We start from the raw sequence: 25,877 nt of genomic DNA on the forward strand, positions 1-25,877 counted from the left end.
GGTGATTAGAACTCTTCCCGAAAAGTACATTTAAATCGTGTTTTAATGCGATGTTTTCCACCCTACTCCCTATATTCAATTTCAAAATTGGGCACTGTGTAGCTTTACTTCCGGGCTATTATAACGAATCTGGCCGTTCCTTCTCTGTATGTTCCTAGGCTAGCAGTGCCATCTAGTAGTGGAAACGTGCATTTTACTTACTATGACAACGGCTGTGGCGGGTTAGAAAACGCCTAACTGGTAGCTAGCGAACGTTAATGAGTTAACCAGCAACAATCAAGCCAACAGTTGTTGTTTTTTTGCTAACGTTAGCTAGCTAAGGTTAGTGAACCACATTAGAATATGCTAGCGTGCCATTTTACTTGTAAACTGACCTAATGAGATTACTCAGACGTGTAAAATGTAGCTACCTAACTAATTTAGACCAGGAACGGGACCATTCAATTCCCATTGCCTGTTGCATGCAAAACTGTTCGGCAAGCACTAGTTAGCTAGCTAGTGATTCCCAACCGCTTAATTTTTTGAGACTCGTTTTAAAATTAACGTTAACCAGTCACAATTTCTGAAACGTTGATAGAAAACACTGAAGTAGATCGAGCCGGGGGTACTTATATTGCACACAGCGAAAATAGTCATGACTCACATATTGCCAGTAAGGTTACCACTTGGAGACAAGATACTAGCTCGCTAGTAGTACTACTACTATTATTTTATATATATATATATATATATATATATATATATATATATATATATAGTATTACTGTAGTAAATTCGTTAGTTTAGAAGAAACTTACTCGGCAGTCTCAGCTCCTAGAATCCACATTTTCATCAACTGTTCGAGAATGCCACCGGACATAAATCGAGTCCTCAATTTAAGTGGACACGTCTGATGACGAGTATGCACTTGCAGGACAATGGGCGAGGGAGGCAGAATTATTTTTAAAATTTGTCACTCATTCATCCCGCAACGATTGTGTTTTCAACCAACGGTAACTTTATTTAACGAGGCAAGTCAGTTCTTAAATTAAACAAATTCTTATTTTGGACTCAATGGACGGCCTACCAAAAGGCCTCTTGCGGGAACGGAGGCTGGGATTAAATTTAAAAAACAAATATAGGACAAAACACATCACAACAAGAGAGACAACACTTCGTAAAGAGAGAGCTAAGACAACATAAACGTGGTAGCAACACATGGTACAAACAGTATTGGCCAAAGTCAACAGCACAAATGTCAAGAAGGTAGAGACAACAATACATCATACAAAGCAGCCACAACTGTCAGTAAAAGTAAGTCTTTGAATGAACAGTGAGATAAAAACTGTCCAGTTTGAGTGTTTGTTGCAGCTCGTTCCAGTCGCTAGCTGCAGCGAACTGAAAAGAGGAGCTTGTGTGTGCTGTAGATGACCAACAGTAAATTATGATTGCATGTCTACTTATATTCAATATAATTATTAATATACGCCTACTGTATGATAGCTAACATATTCATTAGCTAACTAACTTCTGAAGAAGGAACATGTTTCATTTCTACAATTTCCAAAAGATAACCAAACAAAACACATTTACTTTTTACGAGACGTGTTTGTACCGTCATGTGCATGAGTAGCACAATTTCTCATTTATTTGCACTCGTTTTTACTTACGCTTGTATGTTGACTATTCCATTGATGTTGTTTTTCAGGCCCCGGAGTGATCATAGTGTAACGACCCTGGGTTTAGAAGCATGGATCGACTCTGCCGCATGAGTATGCTTTTGCGGCACAGTCGATTGCGGGCTAGAAGGTCGATGGTTTGAGACCTGCCCCCTGCCTGTTTCATAACAGTATTTATACAAAGCCGACTAAAAACGAGGACTGAGTGCCTGAAGTTGCAAACTTCCCTTACTTGGCTAATCATTTGGCCCACCCTCCAATATGGCGACGGGGAATCCCCCTAAGGCATAAGGCGAGGGTAAGTGGACGAGGGTGTGTCTTTTAAAGTGTTTGGACCGGATCCAATAATTGGCACAGTTCAGTCAGTCTGTTAACGAAGTCTGTTTTTTCAAGAACATCCTTCTAGTTGGGACACTGACGTCATCAGCTGCACTGGTACCGTTAAGACATGTTTTATGAGGGAGTAGAATGTCAGATTTAGGGAGGCTGTAAAAAAATGTTACGGATAAGTAGAAGAGTCGTGTATACTCAAACACATGAATAAAGACGTGCAGGAGACATGAAAAATGTGAGAGAGGGTTGTCTACTCAAACTAAATGAGTAAATGGCAGTCGTCTCCCCGTCATAATGGTGCGTTGGACTAGTAACCGAAAGGTTAAAAGATCGACAATGAAAATAAGAATTTGTTCCAGTTAAATAAAGGTAAAATAAATTTAAAAAAAGAGTCCAGACAGGGTAACTACACTAAGGGGCAAAGGAGATAATACCACTTGTGTCATGGAACCTGAATCACATTTCTGTTAAGGAGCACAACAACCCTTATACTGTGCCCCCCTTAAGGACAAGTCGTTGTCACATTCATAGAACAGTGGTTTTAGTTCTGTGGTAGACATTCTGGAACATTGGAGACTAATCACCTTTCACATGTTATTTTCTAATAATCAACATTAAATTGTCATAGCAGCTGTATTAGTGAGATGCATATTCATCCATTGAACCCATGTAAAGTGGCCTGCTGTAGCCTTAAACAATTTCATTGCACACTGAGAAATAAAATACACTTGAAGGTGATTCCGCAAGAAACATTGTTCTAAAGCAAATGCAGTGACTCAAAGTTGGCTACCACTGTTTGAAAGCAATCCAAATAGTTATTTTGAGTTCCTCTTCTTAGATGCTTAACAGTTTGACTGTGGTTCCCTCTATGCATTACACTTTAATTATGGTCAGAGGCGCAGAAACTGTATTTCACCGTACAATTTACTGTGGCTTTCTCTCTGCTCTCGTAGAGGAATACACAAGGCACAGAGTCGTAAAACAGGGAGGCAAAATTCCCTTCGATGTACATTTTCTTTTTCTACATTTAATAGGATAAACTAGGCCCTGTACAGTCCACTTTAGTGAGTACAATAATTATTTTACAATTTATACACATTAAAACATGGTGCTAAATTGGTTCCAATTGAAATGCAGTAAAGAAAAAAAATGTACTTCCCCCTTGTGATCTGCATAGGGAGGAACCTACAATTCCAAGGATAAATATTTTCTGGGCTGATGATCCAATTTTACAATAGGCCCCATTGAAGAAAAAAAAAACAGAAAAAAAAAAACACCTTGAATAGAGCATGTGACTTCTCCCACCACTCCATAAGACAAAACATGCTATCAAAGCAACTGCTCCTGTTTTCTGCAAACCAGCCACTACATCCATGTCTTCCTCTTCTCTGATTAAAACCCTAGACGGAAAAAAAGGCCAATAGTGTCTAACAACCTGTACAACCAGCATGATGCCACAAAAAAACAAACATAATACATTTACATCAACATTTAAAAAACGTGAGAAATGTCAAATTTTCTTGGTCTTCGTGTAGCCAACCCACATTTGCTTGGTATATGTTTTGTATAATTTTTTATGCTCGTTTTCTTTTCCTTTTGTTATATTGGGTTTGAATGCAGTACACTCGATGCATTCACACTCTCCCCCCAATTCTTCCCAAGGCCACATTAGGAACATGAAACTGTAACAAAGCGAGATCCAATCCCTCCATTTAGCTCTTCTCTGCAGAAGAAATCTAAAAGATATGAAGAAAAACTGTCTTTTTAACTGCACATTTTTTTTTTCAATGGAAGAAAAGTAAGCTTCCCAGTGTTTCCCAGTATGAGACAAACTTTCAAATTCATACGCATAACCCGTCCCAGAAAAAAAGGTATTGTTTCTTTTTGTGTCAGGTTTCATGGAATTCAGGCCTTTATGCTACATAAGTGTACACTTTGCGATCCTCTGGTGTCCGCGCCAAATATTCCCGCTCAATGAGTCCTTCAATGCGCTTCTTGATGACTACAGGACTGGGGAGGAATCGCGATCGCAGCTGCTGGGTGACCTAGAGAGACGATACAAACACAGAGACACAAATCAGAACCGGATCTCACATCTAATTACTGACGTTAATTAAATACTAACAGGTACAACCAGGTGTACCCGAAACACCTCAATCTTCATACACTGTATTCCACTCACCTCTGCTACTAGTACGTTATGCTGCATCTTCTTTCTAGACTTCATGATGCGGACGATGGCCGCCTCAATCTCGTGCTTCCTGTCGTCGTCCACTTTCTGCCGCGTCTCCTTCCTCTCCGGGTCCGACTCTCCTTGCTTAGCGGCGACTAGTGGCCAACAAAAGGAAAACCTGTTTCAGCTGGGAACCACATGACGGCTACATGCACAAGAATATATAATACAAGCTACACAGGTCAGTGGGGTTTTTCCACTACACTATACAAAAGTATGTGGACTCCCCTTCAAATGAGTGGATTCAGCTATTTCAGCCATACCTGTTGCTGACAGGTGTACAAAATGGAGCACAGAGCCATGCAATCTTCATAGACAAACATTGGCCTCAGAATGACCTTACTGAAGAGCTTAGTGACTTTCAACTTGGCACTGTCATAGAATGCCACCTTTCCAACAAGTCAATTCAAATTTCTGCCCTGCTAGAACTACCCCGGGTAAACTGTAAGTGCTCTTATTGTAAATTGGAAACGTCTAGGAGCAACAACGACTCAGACGCGAAGTGGTAGACCACACAAGCTCACAGAACGGGACCGGCGAGTGCTGAAGCACATAAAAGTAGTCTATCCTGGATGCAACACTCACTACTGAGTTCCAAACTGCCTCTGGAAGCAACGTCAGCACAATAACTGTTTGTCGGGAGCTTCATGAAATGGGTTTCCATGGTCAAGCAGCCGCACACCATCCTAAAATCACCATGCGCAATGCCAAGCGTCAGCTGGAGTGGTGTAAAGCTCACCGCTATTGGACTCTGGAGCAGTGGAAACTCGTTCTCTAGAGTAATGAATCACGCTTCACCATCTGGCAGTCTGACGGACGCCATGAGAACGCTACCTCAATGAATGCATAGTGCCAACTGTAAAGTTTGGCGGAGGAGGAATAATGTTTCCCGTTTCATCATGACAATGCCCCGTGCACAAAGCGAGGTCCATATAGAAATGGTTTGTCAAGATCAGTGTAGAAGAACTTGACTGGCCTGCACAGAGCTCGGACCTCAACCCCATCGAATACCTTTGGGATGAATTGGAATGCCAACTGCGAGCCAGGCCTAATCCCCCAACATCAGTGCCTGACCTCACTAATGCTCGTGGCTGAATGCAAACATGTCTCCACAGCAATGTTCCAATATCTAGTGGAAAGCCTGTTATAGCAACAAAAGGGGGACCCAACTCCATATTAATGCCCATGATTTTGGAATGAGATGTTCGACGAGCAGGTGTCCACATACTTTTAGTCATGTAGTGTATCAGAGGTAGAATCATATAAACTCATTATAGTTCTGTGGGTAGAATGACCCTTTGAAGGTTGGTATACAAAGCATTCGGGAAAGTATTCAGACCCCTTTACTTTTTCCACATTTTGTCATGTTACAGCCTTTTTCTAAATTAGTTTTTTTTTTTAAATGGTGTCCACTCAATCTACACACAATACCCCATAATACATAATATTTTAAATGTATATAAAAAAAATTAAACGTATCAAAATAAAAAAACAATATCAAATTTACATACTTTGTTGAAGCACCTTTGGCAGTGATTACAGCCTTGAGTCTTCTTGGGTATGATGCTACAAGTTTGGCACACCTGTATTTGGGGAGTTTCTGCCATTCTTCTCTGCTGATCTCAAGCTCTGTCAGGTTGGATGGGGAGCGTAGCTGCACAGCTATTTTCAGGTCTTTCCAGAGATGTTCGATCGGGTTCAAGTCCGGGCTCTGGCTGGGCCACGAGGACATTCAGAGACTTGTCCCAAAGCCACTCCTGTCGGAAGGTGAACTTTTGCCCCAATCTGAGATCCTGAGCGCTCTGGAGCAGGTTTTCATCAAGGATCTTTGCTCCGTTCATCTTTCCCTCAACCCTGACTAGTCTCCCAGTCCCTGCAGCTGAAAAACGTCCCCACAGCAGGATGCTGCCACCACGCTTCACCGTAGGAATGGTGCCAGGTTTCCTCCAGATGTGACGCCTGGCATTCAGTTCAATCTTGGTTTCATCAGACCAGATAATCTTGTTTCTCATGGTCTGGGTCCTTTTAGGTGCCTTTTGGCAAACTCCAAGCCTTTTACTGAGGAGTGGCTTCCGTCTGCCCACTCTACCATAAAAGGCCTGATTGGTGGAGAGCTGCAGAGATGGGAGAACCTTCCATAAGGACAACCATCTCCACAAAGTAACTCTGGGTCTCTGTCAGAGTGGGCATCGAGTTCTTGGTCACCTCCCTAACCTTCTCTCCCGATTGTTCAGTTTGGCCGGTTACCCAGCTCTAGGAAGAATCTTGGCTGTTCTAAACTTCTTTCATTTAAGAATGATGGACACCACTGTGTTCTTGCAGACCTTTAATGCTGCAAAAATGTTCTGTGCCTCGACACAATCTTGTCTCGGAGCTCTACAGACAATTCCTTCGACCTCACGGCTTGGTTTTTACTCTGACATGCACTATCAACTGTTGGACCTTATATAGACAGGTGTGTGCCTTACCAAATAATTTCCAATCAATTGAATTTCCCACAGGTAGACTCCAATCAAGTTGTAGAAACATCTCAAGGATGACCAATGGAAACAGGATTCACCTGAGCTCAATTTTGAGTCTCATAGCAAAGGGTTTGAATACTTATCTAAATACGTTTTTTTGTTTATTATTTTAAATTTGCAAAAAATCCAAACCTGTTTTTGCTTTGTCATTACGGGGTATTGTGTGAAGATTGATGAGGAAAACACTTAATTTAATTCATTTTAGAATGAAATGTGGAAAAAGTCGAGGGGTTTAAACTTCCTGAATGCACTGTGCATACAGTTCAAAGTCACAGCGCAATGTGAAAGCAAGGTTGAAACAAAATAAATCTTGGTTGTTTTTGTGCCATTTCGGTTATGTATGGCTTAGATCTTTGAATCTGTGTTCCACAAGAATGGTCTATATGGTTGTTACCTGTCTGGATCTTGACGCGATGCAGCTTGGAGGTGAACTGGTCATTAACGGTGAACATGTGGCCGTTCTCGATCTCCTTGGACTTGGGCTCCTTGGTGAGGACGCGTTGGGTGGGCTTCCCGCAGGCCAGTGACTGCAGCGCACGCACCAGCTCCCTCTCCGGGATGTCTGTCTCCTGCTGGATCTCCTACACAGCAGTGAGCGAGCGATAGGGACAAAGAGGAGAGAGGGATATGAAGCAGAGGGATCCATGACTGCATTATACTGAAACCAAATAATACATTCTGTTTATAGAGAAACAAGTGTAACTTTTTCAATTCAATATAATTTTATCCTCTCGGGGAAAGAAATTGCCAGACCACAAATATCAACATCATGCACATATAATAAAGACATCACATTGCCCAAATACATCCCCCCCTTATAAACTTGACTTTATTCAGTGATGTTCTACGCATTCAATTAGCGGCTGTACCTCAAACATGGACTTCTCCCGGTTGTTGAAGAGCATTAGTATTGTCATCTGGAAGGTGGACACCTGCAGTATGTGCTTCCTGGTGTTGGAGCCTGTTACCTGGGCGCCGCCCACCCCCACCTCTGAGCCGTCCTCCTGGGGGGAGAGGAAATGAGAGGTCACCACCGGCCACCTTCAGGTAACTCAGTCACAAAGGAGGAATCATCAATGTAGCCTCTGTTCAATCACTGACTATGTCATGCTTATACATACACAAATGTGTGAAATATTAGTTTAACCCCACCCCCCACACATCCCTGTTCATCCCATCCCAAAAAGGCAAGTACAGCCTTGATGCACCTGCTGTTATCAAGGCCTGATGTTGACATTACCAGTGTGTGTGTGCATGCATCAGTCTGTCAGCCAGGCAAAGGCTGTCCCCTGCATACCTTTTTGATTGGGCCGTAGAAGGTGGCGTTGAGGTCTGCAGAGCCCATGTGATGCTGTAACGTAAGCTGCCTGCCGCTGTGCTTGGCCAGATAAAACCTATGGCCGCAGAGCCAGAGGGGACAGTCACACACCACAGCGTTAAAGATAAACACAGACAAACAAATGGACAGCGCCCCACTTCCACAACCTGCAGCAGAGAATATATGGCCTCTGCTATGCAAAGTAAATGAGAGACGAACCTTCTAAAGACTTCAAATGCATGTCGAGGAGAAGGGGGGATATTACATTTGGGCGTGGCGGACTGCGTTGGCCAGTAACCTGTCGTCAAGACCCTCACTGTGAGATCAACTCCGCCCAACGACACCTGGGGATGAAAGTTAGATCTACGTCTTCCACTGAGGTATCAAAAGCTTCACAAGATGTGCTCTTCGCTTTTGAGAGAGCTAATTGCTAGGTTAAATAGAGAGCAATAGTAATGGCGTCTTTTTATAGGCACCGACTCCGCCATGGTTCAAAGCCTGTGGGAAAATGAATGGAGTTGTTGTAGGGTTTTTTTGATAAAAGCCAAAAATAAGGTCTGTGGTAAACACAGGCTTAGAAATTATACGTTTTGTTCTATGAGCTAATCATCAGCTAACGTCACATTTTATGAATGTTTAAGCATTTATGTAATAAATAAAAAAGCACATAAGGCTTCATAATTCATAAAGGTCAGTGCTAGCTGTGCCACCAGAGACTCTGGGTTCGAGCCCAGGCTCTGTCGCAGCCGGCCGCGACCGGGAGGTCCATGGGGCGACACACAATTGGCCTAGCGTCGTCCGGGTTAGGGTTGGTAGGGATATCCTTGTCTCATTGCGCACTAGCGACTCCTGTGGCGGGCCGGGCGCAGTGCACGCTAACCAGGTCACCAGGTGCACGGCGTTTCCTCCGACACATTGGTGCGGCTGGCTTCCGGGTTGGATGCGCGCTGTGCTAAGAAGCAGTGTGGCGTTGTTGGGTTGTGTTTCGGAGGGCGCATGGCTTTCGACCTTTGTCTCTCCCGAGCCCGTACTGGAGTTGTAGCGATGAGACAAGATAAAACTACTAACAATTGGATACCATGTAATTGGGGAGAAAAGGGGGTAAAATAATAAAAATAATTCATAAAGGTAATGTTAATGGACTAATATTATATCATAGAACAAAACATATATCTACTAAGCCTATTATTTCTCCATAGAAATGGCTGAACGAACCAGAAGTAACTAATTTCCGTTTTTTTAGGACTACAAGCTGGCGAGCTCCATGTTCCCCAGAACCAACACTGGACTGGTTCTGGGAGTGGGTGTCTCACCGCCGTTGACTGTAGATGTTGGCGGAACTCATCCATGGTTGTGTTTGAGATGCTCATGTCCCGGAACATGCCTTCTAGTTTGGAGGTGAACTGGCAACCGCACTCCGTCTGGCCAGGGGAACCAGAGAAAGAGAGTGAGAAAGATACAGGATGAGACAGATCTATTAAACAACACTTCACTCGCGCTATCCGTTTCTTTCACACCGACTCTGCACTCAGCTGAGCTGAGGTTCAACACAGTCTCTGTGCAGTTCAAGTTAAAAATGTATTGTACCAGACCTGGGATCAAAATACAATTAAAAATGATTTAAAATACTTTAGCTTTGCTAGCTTGAGGTTGCCTGTTGCAATTGAACCAAATCAAAAAGCACCAAAAGTGCAAACCCCGCCTACATGGCACCCCAAACAGGCTAAAGCAAACGCTCAAAGTATATGAAAGATTTGAAATAGTATTTGAACACAAGGTCGCACTTAGGTATTAGGTATTGAAGGTGCTACAATATATCTGAAAAAAAAAATGAAAAAAAAATAGTTGATGAATGTGTGGCGAAATCTGCACGGAGCCTTCACCGTGCACTGCCACTTTAAGAGAGCATGGGCAGTAAGGAAGGAGGAAATAAAGAGGGCTCATTCAGCTCTTTGTGGAGGGGCTCTTTGGTGGCGCGACAGTTTGATTGTGTGTGCTGTGCTGTGCTGCAGAAGTTTTGTTTGTTTTCAGCGTGTGTAGTTTATAGAGTGTTTAACTCAATCATCGTTGTAATCGCTCTAGGTCGTGGTTGTTTTCGTTTGGGACCGCGCCCGTTATGGATCGCATGGATTAGTAGCAACATTGTTGCGAAGCTTTAACATACAAACCAACAAACCATCGGACAGTCAGACAGTAAACCTGCACGCCCGAAGACCACAGCTAAGATCTCTCTTGTTCTCTTTCTCTTTTTCTCTTCCCTCTATCGTTCCAGTGCTTTACCCTGCAACAGACTCTCTATTTTTCCAATGCACTTCCCATTGAAGTTCATTAGAGCTGGACTATTCTTGCCCTGCCAGAAGTATTTGGACATTCTAGTTAAAAGGGAGGTTGCTTGCAAGTTGTGTATTGTTATGTGAACTGTATTGAGGTGTACTAATGACATGTGGCCGAGAAGACTGTGGACATTTTTAAGGCCTTTGTTGTGTCAATGAACACCCCCCACATTCATACCCTCTGCACTCATCCACTAGAAAATAATACAGATTATAGCAAATCCTATGTTGATGACTGGGTTCGTTCTTGTATGAAGTTGCTGTTGAATTGCTCTGCCATTATTAGTATTAGTATTATTGTATGAGGTATTCTTGTTGGGGTTACCCCTGTGCTGTGATGTGGGTGTTATATGGTGTGTATTCTCTTTTCTCTCCACTGGCTATCTGGTAAACAGGCTACACTCTAGGCAGTCTCTTCTGCTGATGTGTGTGGGTCTGGTAGTGGTACTCTCTCTATTCTACTCTTTTCCTTTCGGCATGGTTAATACCTGCTTGGCGCCCGAACAAAATCTTTCTTTACCCCTCTCTAATAAATACCGCTACAAATGTATTAATGGATGGAAGATCTTAAGATATATAGCTACTGCTCTTCCTTAGTCTCTTCACCTTGAGCTTAGAGATCATGTTCTTCTCCGAGTCGTCGGAGACGCTCTTATTGGTGAGCAGCCTCCTGGCCAGGTGCTGTTTGTAGTACCGCTCAAACACATCCTTCTCCTGCATGAACCTGAAGAGCACCATGGCCTTGTCCAGGATCGACTCCACCTCCTGCTCCGTCAACTACACACACAGGACGAGAGGAAAGTGAGCGTTACACAAGCACACACTTTAAATGATTACATTTCAAGCACTCATTTAATCAAATATTGAACTCCTTATACAGTGAGCTCCAAAAGTATTGGGACAGTGGCATTTGTTGTTGTTTTGGCTCTGTACTCCAGCATAGAACATGTTTCCAAACACTTCTACATTATTTGGATGCTACCATGATTACAGATAATCCTGAACGAGCCAGAAAGTTAGACACACTAAAATCATACCCCCCTAAAAATACAAACCTCCCGTTAGCATGTCTTGGAGGTATGATATGTGTGTCTAACTTTATATAATTCCAAATGAGTGATGAGGTCAAGCTTTCATTCTTTTGGGCTGTTGTTCAGGAACAATGACAGGGTGCTGGGCCCTGGTCAAAAGTAGGGCACTACATAGTGAATATGGTGCCATCGGACTCTGGTTAAAAGTAGTGCACAATATAGAGAATATGGTGTCATTAGGGAAGCAGCCTGTGTGCCCTGAGGGGAGGACGTTCCTCCCCCATTACATCAGAAAACCACCCACTCCTTTTACGCCTTTCTTCAGCTTGTCGTCGATGAACAAGGAGAGGTACTCGGGAGAGCGCGAGTTGAGGTTGAGGAAGTATTCAAAGTCCCCTGCGATGGTCTGCTTGAAGAGCCGGTCGTTGTTGAATGACTCTTGGAGGAAGCGATCGAAACGTGACTTCAGATCCAACAGACCCTGCAGATAACAAAACGGAGGAAGAAAATGTGACATTATTATTGGAAAGCAGTGGCACTTACTACATGCTCTTGTGTACGCTGCCATCTAGTGTCAATATGGAGAGTTACAGAAATTGCATCCCTGTTGTAGATTTAAAATCATTCGCTGGAGTTTTCACTATTGTTAAATCTTTGATGGGAACGTAGCCAGAGAGTCATCTTTAGTGGACCCCCCCCCCCTTCCCCGTGTCAATGATGTCACTTCCTGTGTGAGTTACCTGGATGTAATCTACAGGGTTTTTGCCCTCGCCCTCCTCTGACACCAGCGCCTTGCCCTGCTCGCGGAGGTAGGAGCTCATGCACTCACACATTGTCTTCAGTCCGTTTGGCACTCTGCTAAAGAGCTTATACATACACGCCAGGTCTGTGTTCACGCACACACACACGCACAACATCAGTACAAACACATTAGTATCCAAAGACCACCCACTACACAGAATATATTTCACAATAAATATTGAACAGCTGACATTGATGTGGTACCAAGTATGCACACGATAACAACATACATTCACACAGTGTACATTACTCTATTACTCTGCAAAATACCTCTATAACTCTGCAAAAGGTACACAAACGTCTGACAAACTTTAACATCGGGGTGAAATAGCCCTTTCATTGAAAAAAGAATGAAAACAATATGTGTCCCAAATGTCACCCTAGTGAATACTTTTGACCAGAGCCTAATCGTCCCCATCAAAAGTAGTTTAATGCATAGGGAATAAGGTGCCATTTGGGACAAAGCCCATAGCTGGGACTGGAGTAGTAATAGTAGTAGCGTGGCACACTGACCCTCTGTCTTTCCATTCTTGAGCATGTGGACGAGGCCCGAGTTCTCCATTTCCACAATGGTCTTCATGTGCTTGGAGATGAGCTCCCGCTCCACCACCTTGACGATGGGCTCCTCCGTCGTCTTGTCCAGGCAGTGCAGTACGCGCTCGATCTCCTCGTTTATCCGCGCCTCCACTTTCTTTATGTACACGCTCGCGCTGTTCTCTGCCAAAAACTTTTGACTTTCCATCTGGAGGGCAAACAAACACGGGGTTAGGAGCACCTTGGGAGATTGAGAGGGCATACACATTATGTATATAACATGATAGTAGGCCAACAACGTATCACCTCAAGTCAACGTGCATGACACATTTGGAATTGATGCGAATGAAATGTGTGAATACATGGGTGGGTGGGGGATTCTTACAAACCTGGAAGAACTCTGCAGACATTTCTAAAAACGGGGCCTCAAAGTCCTCTTCGTAAACCGACCTTCCTTCAAGGCCTAAGATCATTAACATCTGGCATGCATTTCTGATCGCTCCCCTGAGAGAGAGAGAGAGAGAGAGAGAGTGTGTGTCAAGTACAGTTGAGTCCCAAATTGCATTCTATTATGGACCTTGGTCAAAAGTAGTGCACTGAATGTAGAAAACATTAGGAACACCTGCTCTGACCGTGTTATAGACTGACCAGGTGAATCCGAGTGAAAGCTATGATCGCGTATGTCACTTGTTAAATCCACTTCAATCAGTGTAGATGAAGGGGAGGTTAAAGAAGGATTTTTAAGCCTTGAGAGAAATGGTTTGTGTTTGTGTGCCATTCAGAGTTTGAACTGCAACGCTGCTGGGTTTTTCACACAACAGTTTCCCGGGTGTATCAGGAATGGTCCACCACCCAAAGGACATCCAGCCAACTTAACAACTGTGGGAAGCATTGGGGTCAACATTCCTGTGGAACGCTTTCAACGCGTTGTAGAGTACATGGTCCGACAAATTGAGGCTGTTCTGAGGGCAGAAGGGGATGCAACTCAATATTAGGAAGGTGTTCATAACGTTTTGTACACTCAGTGTATAGGGTGCCATTTAGGTCTGGGTCAGCTCAAAGACTATCAGATACTTTTTAAATATAACCAAGAGCACAATGAAATAATCATGGATTAGGGTTGTGGTTTTCTTTATCGGGAGAAACACTGCATCCTTGAGCTCAGAAACTGTGGCTCTGTTCGAATTCCTTCAAAGTGCGTCCTTCCTCCCTCCCTCGAAACAGTCAATGCTTAGACATGACTGGACAGATGAACACAAGCATTCCACCGCATGGCTTTCACTTTTCCAGTCATTTGTAGTGATTCCACTTATCCAGTAATTTCTTCAACAAAGCTAGGAGTTTGTGTATTTTTTTTTTAAAGTCGAAAGGGGCCTGTGTATAGATGGGGGTCATATACCTGTCCACCACCTCGCCCTTCCTCTCTCGTGCGATCATGTCCAGGAGGGTCTGTCGGAGGTGGTCTCGGATGCAGCCGTAGCGCACCACCTGGTCTCTGAAGATGATCAGGCCCAGGTTGTAGACATTCTCCACGTTGTTCTGCTGCACGTACACCCGGTCCTGGGAAACAAGAATAAGAGAGGGGTTTTGTCAGTCAAGGTTGATCTTAGGTAAGTTTTGCATTTACCCCACTAACGGTTATGGTTAGGATTGGGAAGCTGATCTGTACTTAAGGGAAACTTCACCCCGGAGCGCGTTTGAGACCTGCAGCCAGGCAGCAATGCATTGCCAGTCCAAGGGATGATTACAAGACGACACTGCATTGAGAAATACAGTCAAATCCTAATAACTAAGAAGTGTGCAAGTCTGATCAGCACAAATTATGCATGTCAGCAGTTATGTTTTCTAAAAGTGTGATGATGCAGAACACATCATATGATGCAAAACATAGCATCAGTTTTACATTTTTACTTAGTGTTGTATCTTGAAAACGTATCTGCTGACTGGATTAAAATAACGCTATGTAACTATGTCTAGAATGAAAACGACATCCTAAAAGTTGTCCCAACTCTCTAAATACATGACTCTGGTAGCTGGTGGTGCCACTCACCATGTACATGAGGATGTCTCTGATCATAACCATGGCCGTCTGGTGGTCGTTCCAGGCTTGGTTCAGTGTTTGGAGGAAGTTATTGTTTAGTGAGTTGAGGACATCTTCCCGTACCTGTGGGGAAGCAGCAGCACAGTCAGGCAGAGAGGCATTTGTTTGATACTACACACACACACACCACACCCATCTCGATTTATCTGCATGACACAAGCTCTGTCTGTGAGCCTCTCCCACCACAAGCTCCTCTCTCTTGAGTGTTTCCGTCACTCTCTGTATGGGACTCTAAAGGACACTGTGCTCATCAACTCCAGGCAGAGACGCCATCATCATCTATTTAGTGAAACAGAGCCCAGCACACTGACTCACACACACTATCTCAATGGGAAGTGAACTCCTCTCAGCTCACTATAAATCACCCACTGATGAATCTGTTATACTTATGTCTAGCAGCCTAAAACACCATCATCCAAATGTAAGACTTTCGAAAACATGTTCAAAACACAAAAAGCCCAATCCATCAATGCCACCTACTTTGATTTGCACAACTGTGTTAATATTGGGTAAATTCAGTTGAAATCAATACATTTTTGACAGCACCCCTTCTGATTTAAACAAAAACCTTAAACAATTGTAGAAGTGATCAGGTGGTGACTTTTGGACCCGAATGCCAAAACATCAAGTGAAGTTGACCCATTTTTCATACCGCACCATACCATGAGACATCCATGTTTTCATCACTGGAAAAGATAAACGGTTGAGACTGATAATTTAAAAGCTTACAAACTGGGTTGTCAAACAATTTTATAACTTCTGGGAGAAATGTACAGTATATTCAGAAATTATTCAGACCCCTTCCTATTTTCCATATTTAGTTACGTTACAGTCTTATTCTAAAATGGATTAAATAAAATGTGCTCATCAATCTACACACAATACCCCGTAATAACAAATGCGAAAACAGGTTTTTAGAATTTTTGGCATACCTTATTTACATAAGAAGCCTATCAGAAGCTTCTAAAGCCATTACATAATTTTCTGGAATTTTCCAAGCTGTTTAAAAAGGCAGTGAACTTAGTGTATGCATACTAGTGCAAGCATACTTCCAACTTCTGACCTACTGGAATTGTACAGTTATAAGTTAAATAATCTGTCTAAACAATTGTTGAAAAAATTACTTGTGTCATGCACAGTGTAGATGTCATAACCGAATAGCCAAAACTACTGTTTGTTAACAAGACATTTGTGGAGTGGTTGAAAAACTAGTTTTAATGACTCCAAGTGTATGTAAACTTCCGACTTCAACTGTACATGCTTTCAGATTGTCCCATTTATTTTCCAGCGATTGAACATTAGCTAGCAGTACGGGAGGCAAGGGCAGATCGGCCACTCGTCGCCTGATCCTCGCAAGGCACCCTGATCTTTTTCCGTGAAACCTCAGTTTCCTTCTTCAGCGAATCACGGGGATCTGGGCCAGGTTGGGTGTCTGTAGTAGTATATCCCTCACATTCGACTCATTGAAGAAGAACTCTTTGTCCAGTTTGAGGTGAGAAATCGCAGTTCTGATGTCCAGAAGCTCTTTTTGGTCATAAGAGACGATTGCAGCAACATTATGTACAAAACAAGTTAGAAACAACGCAAAAAAACAATATAGCATGGTTGGTTATGATCTGATAAGACGGCAGCCCTCACCTCCGGCGCCACATTGTCCCATCATACTCTAGCGACTCTTGTGGTGGCCGGGCACAGTGCACGCTGACACGGTCGCCAGGTGTACGGTGTTTCCTCCGACACATTGGTGCAGCTGGCTTCCGGGTTATTAAGCAGGAATTGTGTCTAGAAACAGTGCGGATTGGCTGGTTGTGTTTCGGAGGACGCACGGCTCTCGACCTTCCCCTCTCCCGAGGCCGTACGAGAGTTGCTGCGATGGGACAAGACTGTAACTACCAATTGGATACCACAAAATTGGGTAGAAAAAGGGGTAAAATAAAAAATACAAAAAACCTTCCAGAATTTTACAAAAAAAATTGAGCTCAGGTACATCCTGTTTCTATTGATCATCCTTGAGATGTTTCTACAACTTCACTGAAGTACGCCTGTGGTAAATTCAATGATTGGACATGATGTGGAAAGGCACACTCCTGTCCATATAAGGTCCTACAGTTGACAGTGAATGTCAGAGCACAAACCAAGCCATGAAGTTAAGGGAATTGTCCATAGAGCTTACGAGACAGGATTGTGTCGTGACACAGATCTGGGAAAGAGTACCAAAAAATGTCTGCAGCATTTAAGGTCCCCAAGAACACAGTGGCCTCCGTCATTCTTAAACGGAAGAAGTTTAGAACCACCAAGATTCTTCATAGAGCTGGCCTCCCGGACAAACAGCAATCGGGGGAGAAGGGCCTTGGTCAGGGAGGTGACCAAGAACCCGATGGTCACTCTGACAGAGCCCCAGAGTTCCTCTTTAGAGATGGGAGACCCTTCCACAAGGACAACCATCTCTGCAGCATTCCACCAAATCAGGCCTTTATGGTAGAGTGGCCAGACGGAAGACACTCATCAGCAAAAGGCACATGACAGCCCGCTTGGAGGCACTTCTCAGAGAATAAGAAACAAGATTCTCTGATCTGATGAAAACAAGATTGAACAATTTGGCCTGAATGCCAAGCGTCACATCTGGAGGAATCCTGGAACCATTCCTACGGTGAAGTATGGTGGTGGCAGAATCATGCTGTGGGGATGTTTTTCAGCGGCGGGGACTGTGAGACGAGTCAGGATTAAGGGAAAGATGAACAGAGCAAAGAACTGAGAGATCCTTGATGAAAACCTGCAGCGCTCTGCAGCGATGCTCCCCATCCATCCTGACAGAGCTTAAGAGGATCTGCAGAGAAGAATGGAGAAACTTCCCAAATACAGGTGTGCCAAGCTTGTAGCATCATACGAGGCTGTAATCGCTGCCAAAGGTGCTTCAACAAAATACTGAGTAAAGGGTCTGAATACTTATGTAAATGTCATGTTTCAATTTATTTATACATTTGCCAACATTTCTAAAAACCTGTTTTTGCTATTGTTATTACGGGGTATTGTGTGTAACACAATTAAAACACTTTTAGAATAAGGCTGTGACTCAACTAAATGTGTAAAAAGTCAAGAGGCCTGAATACTTTGGTTGTGTATTATTTTTTTACCCCAGCTGCAATAAACTTCCTCATTGCGCAGTATTTGGGCACGCAACAGACATGAACAAAAAGGGTCAACTTTGAGCACCATTATCTCCTGGATTTTTTGGCATTTAGGTCCAAAAAGTTATTTTATGACCCCTTCTTTCATGGGCAAAAATGTATGAAAAGGTTGTTTAAATCAAAAGGAATGCTGTCAAAAAGTGATTGAATTCAATTGAATTTACCCTATTTCTCTAATTGAAAATGTGGGGGACAGGAACAGAATGTCAACGGGAGGTAATTAGTTCTAATTCTGAGATGCCAATTGGGTGGTGTTTTTTTTAAGGCCAATGCTGAAATATTGACATCCACAGCGATGATTGGTCATCTCAAAAGGTAGGCATGCCGCCCTACATAGGGCTGTTATGGTGACCGTATTACAGCCACACTGGCAGTCATGTTAGCGGTCATCTGATGCCTATGAATGTCATTAGTAGCCTACCAAACATTCTAACTCAACACACTATTGTCCCTCTAATCACTCTGACATCAATGCAAATGCAATCAAAAATCATATTAAACACTTCATGAGAGCCCTGTCATTCAGTTTGAGCGGAATAGGATCACCTGTTGCGCAGGGAGAGCCAGCTCCTCATAGGTGGTTGATGCATGGAATAAAAGTGTTCCTGTTGCGCAACATTTCTATAGGCTATGCAATTGCGTGAGAACAACAGCGCCAATTGGCCTATATGTTTTTGCTAATGTTAGTATCACAACTGAAGTGGACAAATAACTCCAAACATAGCCTATAGGCCCAAGACCCCTGAAACATGGTTGGAGAGCCCATAGCCTACAGAGCTTAGTGAAACGTGTTCTTATAAGCCCAGTCATTGCGCAAACGCACATGAAAACAGAGTTAACTTTCCACTATTTAATACAAGTGGATCCTACCTTTCCTGTGCTGCAATATTTATTGCATAATTCGTAAAAATGAAGCACATTAATCCGCTTTACAAACAGTGTAGCCTACCTGGCATATTAAAAACGTAACTGCACATAACCTCCATTCGAATGCAGGCTATGGATGATGTCTATTTTTTTGTATAATTCCACACTGGCGACTACCTCATGAAGCTGGTTGAGAGAATGCCAAGAGTGTACAAAGCTGTCATCAAGGCAAAGGGTGGCAACTTTGAAGAATCTCAATTATAACAAATATTTAGATTTGTTCAACACTTTTTTGGTTACTACATGTTTCCATATGTGTTATTTCATAGTTTTGATATGTTCACTATTATTCTACAATGTAGAACATAGTACAAATAAAGAAACCCTTGAAGGAGGTGTCCAAACTTTTGACTGGTACTGTATATTAGTAGGCTATTTGTAAAGACCGGATTCAATTTAGAATAATGCATGAGTATATTATCAAGTGCTTGTCAAATTGTGAACGAGAGACTGATGAAGTGTTTGCAGCCTGCACAAGAAAAGAGAGCTTCCCTTTCATGCAACTTTTTTCAACTCATCCTTTGTCACACCATGAAGCCTTAGAATGTATTAGAAATCAAAACATATAGCCTAACGTTTGCATCACAAGTAAAGTTGCATAAAAATCTATAAATTAAGCATATAGGAGGACCTGTTTCTTCGTTAACTGCTCAACACAGAATAGACGCATATGCTCACTCCCTCAAATCGTTTGATGAAAAATAACCTTTACATTTTATTCAGTTATTTTCAATTGTATTGTTCTTACTATAAAATAATGCCACAGGAATTATAAGCAAATCTTGCACGCTAAATGAACTAGTGTAGCCCATAGCCAAATCAGGGCCTAACATAAGGACGACTCAGAATATGCTATTCGTTCTTCTGAAATAGGCTACATCTTCTTCATATCATAAATGTTTCTTTAGACATGCCTAAAATAATTTGTAGGCTATATTAAATGGATTTTAGACTTTTTTTAAAATGTAGATGTTCCAAAAGGTCTGCATCAGTGGATTTACTTTTTGAATCAATTACAATGAGACTGGCAGTTATTTGAATGACAATCACCCGGCTGACAAAATATCATGACCGTCACAGCCCTAGCCCTGCATAGATATTTCGTTGGCCCAGTAATATCATTGTTTCCAAAATAGTTTGCAGATGCTATAGCTTCACGGCTTCGAGATAATCTGATGCTGCTTCTCATTCAGTAGAATATGTTGGCCTATGTGGTTTAAACAGGAATGTTATAGGGATCATGTGATACACAAACTATCCTCAAAGGCTATTGCCTTTGTGACGCAGTGGTCTAAGGCACTGCATCGCAGTGTTTGAGGCATCACGACAGACCTGGGTTCGATCCCAGGATGTGTCGCAACCAGAAGACCCATGAGGCGGCGCACAATTGGCCCTGCGTCGTCCGGGTTAGAGGAGCTTCGCCTCTCCCGATTCCGTACAGAAGTTGCAGCGATGGGACAAGACAGTAACTGCCAATTGGATATCACGAATAAGGGGTAAAAAGTACACAAAAATAAAATAAAGGCTATCACAATCACTGATTTAAAGTACCAAAAGGCAGATTGATCTGCTTTCTAGTACCTACACGACTGGACAGAACAAAACCAAAAATACAAATCCTCTATGAAACAGGAGGCTTTTTCAATCAGCCGAGCTGGTCAAAGATCAGGACTGTGTGTGTGCTATTACTGAAAGAGGGCCTTCAAATCTCCAGTCAGATGCCTATGGGCCCTAGTGGAGCTGGGCCTTCTGATAGAGGAATTGGGCTAACTTTTCTAATTTCATTTCCAACTACTAAATACAAGGCTGATGAATGAACGGGAGCAACTCATGTTCTGCAAGTCCGCGGCATCCAGCCATAGTCAAACAGATCCCTGGAGCTTTTCCACTGTAAAAGGTTTACTGAGCGCTCCATTTCATCATGCTGTCAGCATACCAAACAGGCCCAACACTGAACAGGCCAAATCAGCCTTTAATTTAATATGACCTGGATTCATGTGACAGGATTTCACAAGATTTGTTTCCTTGCTTTTCAACAATTAAAAGGATTTTGTGGTCAAGCTGAGTAACCTCTTGTGGTTAAGCTCAGTGACTATTCTCAGACTCCAGAGATCCTGCAAATGTACTGACGGAAAATACGCTAAAGACCTGCCAGTGATTTTATAAGGGTTATTATTACCACATACCCGCACAAATCCAGCAAAGGGGACGTTAATCCAGACCCAGGTCGTGTTCATGAGGCACCAAAAGAAAGAAAACTGGTTGAAACAGGGAGGGACTACCTGGACTCGTCCAATAAACTTTTTTTCATTGTCTGTTGCAAAATGTTTTTAAACGTTTTCCCCTCGCATGGGAAGCAGCACCCAGTACTGAATCAACATCCTGTCCTGCGCTGGGATGAACACATTAATCTACCACCATGCGTTCATTGTAGAGGTCGACCGATTATGATTTTTCAATGCCAATACTGATACCGATTATTGGAGGACCAGACAAGCCGATACCGATTAATCGGCCAATTTTATTATTTTATTTATTTATAATAATGACAATTACAACAATACTGAATGAACACTTATTTTAACTTAATATAATACATCAATAAATTCAATTTAGCCTCAAATAAATAATGAAACATGTTCAATTTGGTTTAAATAATGCAAAAACAAAGTGCTGGAGAAGTAAAAGTGCAATATGTGCTATGTAAGAAAGCTAACGTTTCAGTTCCTTGCTCAGAACATGAGAACATATGAAAGCTGGTGGTTCCTTTTAACACGAGTCTTCAATAATCCCAGGTAAGAAGTTTTAGGTTGTAGTTATTATTGGAATTATAGGACTATTTCCCTCTATTCCATTTGTATTTCATTAACCTTTGACTATTGGATGTTCTTATAGGCACTTTAGTATTGCCAGTGTAACAGTATAGCTTCCGTCCCTCTCCTCACTCCTCCCTGGGCTCGAACCAGGAACACAACGACAACAGCCACCCTCGAAGCAGCGTTACCCATGCAGAGCAAGGGAAACAACCACAGGCTCAGAGCGAGTGACGTTTAAAACGCTATTAGCGCTAATCCATTTCACTTCGGTTACACCAGCCTCATCTCGGCAGTTGATAAACAGCACAATGCTTGACGCACAACGAATAGCTGCTGGCAAAACGCACGAAAGTGCTGTTTGAATGAATGTTTACGCGCCTGCTTCTGCCTACCACCGCTCAGTCAGATACTTAGATACTTGTATGCTCAGTCAGATTATATGCAACGCAGGACACGCTAGATAATATCATCAACCATGTGTAGTTAACTAGTGATTATGATTGATTGTTTTTTATAAGATAAGTTTACCTTGGCTTACTGCATACTGCGTAACAGGCAGCCTCCATGTGGAGTGCAACGAGAGTGAGGCAGGTCGTTATTGCGTTGGACTAGTTAATTGGATCCCCCGAGCTGACAAGGTGAAAATCTGTCGTTCTGCCCCTGAACAAGGCAGTTAACCCACCGTTCCTAGGCCATCATTGAAAATAAGAATGTGTTCTTAACTGACTTGCCTAGTTAAATAAAGATTAAATAAAGGTGTAGTAAAAAAAGTATTATTCATTTTTGTTTTTTTATCTGCAAAATCGGTTTCCAAAAATACCGATTTCCGATTGTTATGAAAACTTGAAATTGGCCCTAATTAATCGGCCATTCAGATGAATCGGTCGAACTCTAGTTCATTGGCCTTACTTTGTTGATGAGGTGCTCGGTGACCACCTCCCGGAGGCCCGTGTAGAGCTTCTCGCCGTGTTTGTGCAGCACCATGGTGTAGGCATTCCTGTAGAGCTCCTCAAAGCTCAGCCCGCTGTTGTTCTTCCTCTGGATCTCCTGGATGGCATTCTTCAGAAGGTCCCAGATGTTGTTGACATACTTTTCGTCCATCGTCATCTGCAGCGGACAAAGGAAGTAAGAGTGAGAGGAGAACAGAGAAACGGACTGACAGGTCAAAGTTTCAGGGATCGTTGGCTCCCTAGTTTGAGGGAGAACTGGAACAAAGCAGCTTGATAAAAATTGTGGCTATGCACACAATGTCTATCAGTCTCCTGCTAGGCTAGCTTACTTATTTAGGTGAGAGAAACAAGTCTACACTTGCTGCACTTCCGCAACCCAAAAATCCCTACTGATTTAAAGAGTAGCCTGTACCTATGATGCAATATCTAACAGTTTGAGTGTAACATTGAGAAAAGAACCGCTTCTCCAGAAAATACATGATTTATATTCCGACTTTTGACCTTATGTAAACGTATATAAAACAAATCACTTTAAGGGAAACCGAGTAGGTGTGCCCCAATTTGTGTTCCTTGTGATGAACAAAAAGAAATAAAAAATTGTACTGCAATATCATGATAATATTCCCAATAAGGTTTCATACAGACCATAACATGAATGAAAGCGTTTCATATTTTCCATATCATATTGCTCACGACCACCTCTAACTGTGTCTCGTAACATTTCCCATTCCCCTAACTTCTCCTTTTAACTGGACAGACAGTAAATGGCACTGCAGCCAACCATCACACTCAGCTAAACATGCCATATTCACAGCTTGATATAAATCCATTGTCCCCTTTGGTTGTCACGCTCAACCATGGCCTGTTAAACCTGGAGGCTCTCCAAAGTGAGGCTGGCCGAAAGATGCATAACAAGGTGTTTGGATATGGCACCATCCACATCCCGACACAATGGGGTTGAAGTGTAGTCCATCAACTGGATGCACATGTATGGATCTGTGCAAATCTGCTTTTTTGATTTAAAAGATATTTCATATCAGCGAGAAATAAGGGGCATATGTTTCGAAAACCTTTTCGCAAGCGGTGATTATTTACGTTTTTAAACTTTAAAACACAGCGTCAGAATTGTAGTTCACAGAGCCAACCGTGGGCGACGGCAACTGCTGAGAGCTAGGGGATCATTGAGGATTCAGTGGAGGCACATCCATCAGAACTGAATACTGGGCCTCCCGAGTGGCGCAGCGGTCTAAGGCACTGCATTACAGTGTTGTGGCGTTACTACAGTTCGATCCCAGGCTGTGTCATTACCGGCCGTGACCAGGAGTCTGATAGGGCAGTGCACAATTGAGCCAGCGTCGTCCGGGTTACGGGAGGGTTTGGTCGGGCGGGACTTTACTTGGCTCACCGCACTCTAGCGACTCCTTGTGGCAGGCCAGGTGCCTGCAGGCTGACGATGAGACATGATCATAATCACAAAAGTGGGGAGGGAAAAAATGTAGTTTTCCTTTAAAAAGACATGATTACTGATCTACTGATTTAATCCAATAGCTTTCGTCCATTAACTTATCAGCAAACGGTTTCCCAATGAATCTTAGACTAGCTACTTGACAGAAAGTAACAAACTGGCTATTACAGTCGATGCAAAATGTTAGATAAATGTTAGAAAAGTTATCTAGCAGTTAAAGTTAATTGGGGTATCAATGTTTAATTGGCATGTAACAAAAACGTGATTCAGCAAACCATGTCATGCAAAATAACGTTACACAACAATACTCTCCGACCCACCAGTTTCTGAATGGACTAAATACAACAAACAAACAGAGGCCACAAACAAAGCTACGACGCCAAATATTTACTTAATGTTAACTAGCTAAAGTTAGATAGCTAGCAATATTTTTTTCTTCCTCCGGATAAAGTGTGTACATTAACGTTATCTAGCTAATGTTAATTAATAATTCAACAGTAACCTTACTAGCTAGCTAAGAGTTGGTAGGTAGCTAACAGTATATGAGCTAGCAAGCAGCTATCCATAACCTCTAGTAGGGGGCAGCTAGCTAACGTTACTTTGTTTACTGAAAGACCGGCCTTGCAAACTGCACTCCCAAGCTAGCTAGTTACTCGACCCTCGGCGGTCCAGTCACCGCCTGCTGGCAGGGACAGGTCCTATCAGCGGTGTGTACTTACAGGAAAGGCTCGTATTCTCATCTTGGTGTCCTTTTTGGTGCCGCCTTTGCTCAGATTGGACATGGTTACTTCGTCTGTGTGTTCTGTATTTACATGAAAATGTGATCTGGTTAGGTACAGGGAAGTATAGTTGTGGAACAGCTTCCACTAGACCTTCCTCGCTGGTCCGTAATTGGTTGTTGACAACCAAATGTCAATGTTGCTCTAACGTAGATCTCCCCACACAGCAATGGCGGACTGCCTAGCTACAGTTCTCACTGCGCAGAGCTCACACGCGGCAACTCACGCGAGACTAAGGGTATTGGGCTGGATGTTGTACTTTTCTGATTAATTAAATGTGTTGGTCAATAAATTCCAAAGGGCTTTGCCAAACACGTAATTATACTATAACATAGCTAGGCCATTTATAGCAGACGCTTTCATCCAAACCGACTTAGTACCTACTTTTCCCCCCTTCGTATTAAGCTAGTTTTGGGTCTCAAATTGGGACTGCCCTTCATCCATTTCTAAAATGCTGAGCTACAGAATGAATTTATATGATAGTCTTATCAAATAGGTAAAAATATTAGGTAGGCTATTTCATATTCATATATTCATATTTCACAAATGCAAATGATTAATTGTTTTTATAGCGTACCAACACCTCCATCCCGGCTTACTATAAATGATTTGGGCTCTGCCCTTGGATGTCTGCATCGGACATAATTTGGCCTTCGTGGAGTAGCCGTGTACCACCACCCTCTCAATATATATCATTAGTCAAATGCAGACTATATCACACCAGAGTTCTATCCAGATATAAAGATGGCAAGCTTAGTTCTAAAACTGTTGATCACCTTACATGAGATTTTAACTACAGTCAGCCATTATTATGAGGTAAATATATGGGCGCGTCGTAAATTCACTCTGGCTATCTACTCCGATTCCAGAGTGTGCCACTCCGAGTGT

The 25,877-nt window shown here is 42.7% G+C and overlaps 1 protein-coding gene across 1 annotated transcript; it reads right to left on the reverse strand.

Moving 5' to 3' along the window:
• Positions 1–974: 974 nt before the first annotated feature.
• Positions 975–25,877, reverse strand: LOC139386250 (cullin-3). The gene is made up of 16 exons (XM_071131743.1): positions 24,930–25,877; positions 22,705–22,902; positions 14,814–14,927; positions 14,163–14,323; positions 13,153–13,267; positions 12,743–12,971; positions 12,169–12,314; positions 11,733–11,909; positions 11,004–11,174; positions 9,378–9,485; positions 8,284–8,408; positions 8,044–8,140; positions 7,616–7,750; positions 7,141–7,327; positions 4,174–4,319; positions 975–4,036 (listed from the first exon to the last, which is right to left on the reverse strand). Exons 1-16 carry the CDS (start codon positions 24,990–24,992, stop codon positions 3,905–3,907), a joined length of 2,304 nt encoding a protein of 767 aa, XP_070987844.1. The 5' UTR covers positions 24,993–25,877; the 3' UTR covers positions 975–3,904.

Source organism: Oncorhynchus clarkii, chromosome 27 (assembly GCF_045791955.1).
Source record: "Oncorhynchus clarkii lewisi isolate Uvic-CL-2024 chromosome 27, UVic_Ocla_1.0, whole genome shotgun sequence".
NCBI lineage: Eukaryota > Metazoa > Chordata > Actinopteri > Salmoniformes > Salmonidae > Oncorhynchus > Oncorhynchus clarkii.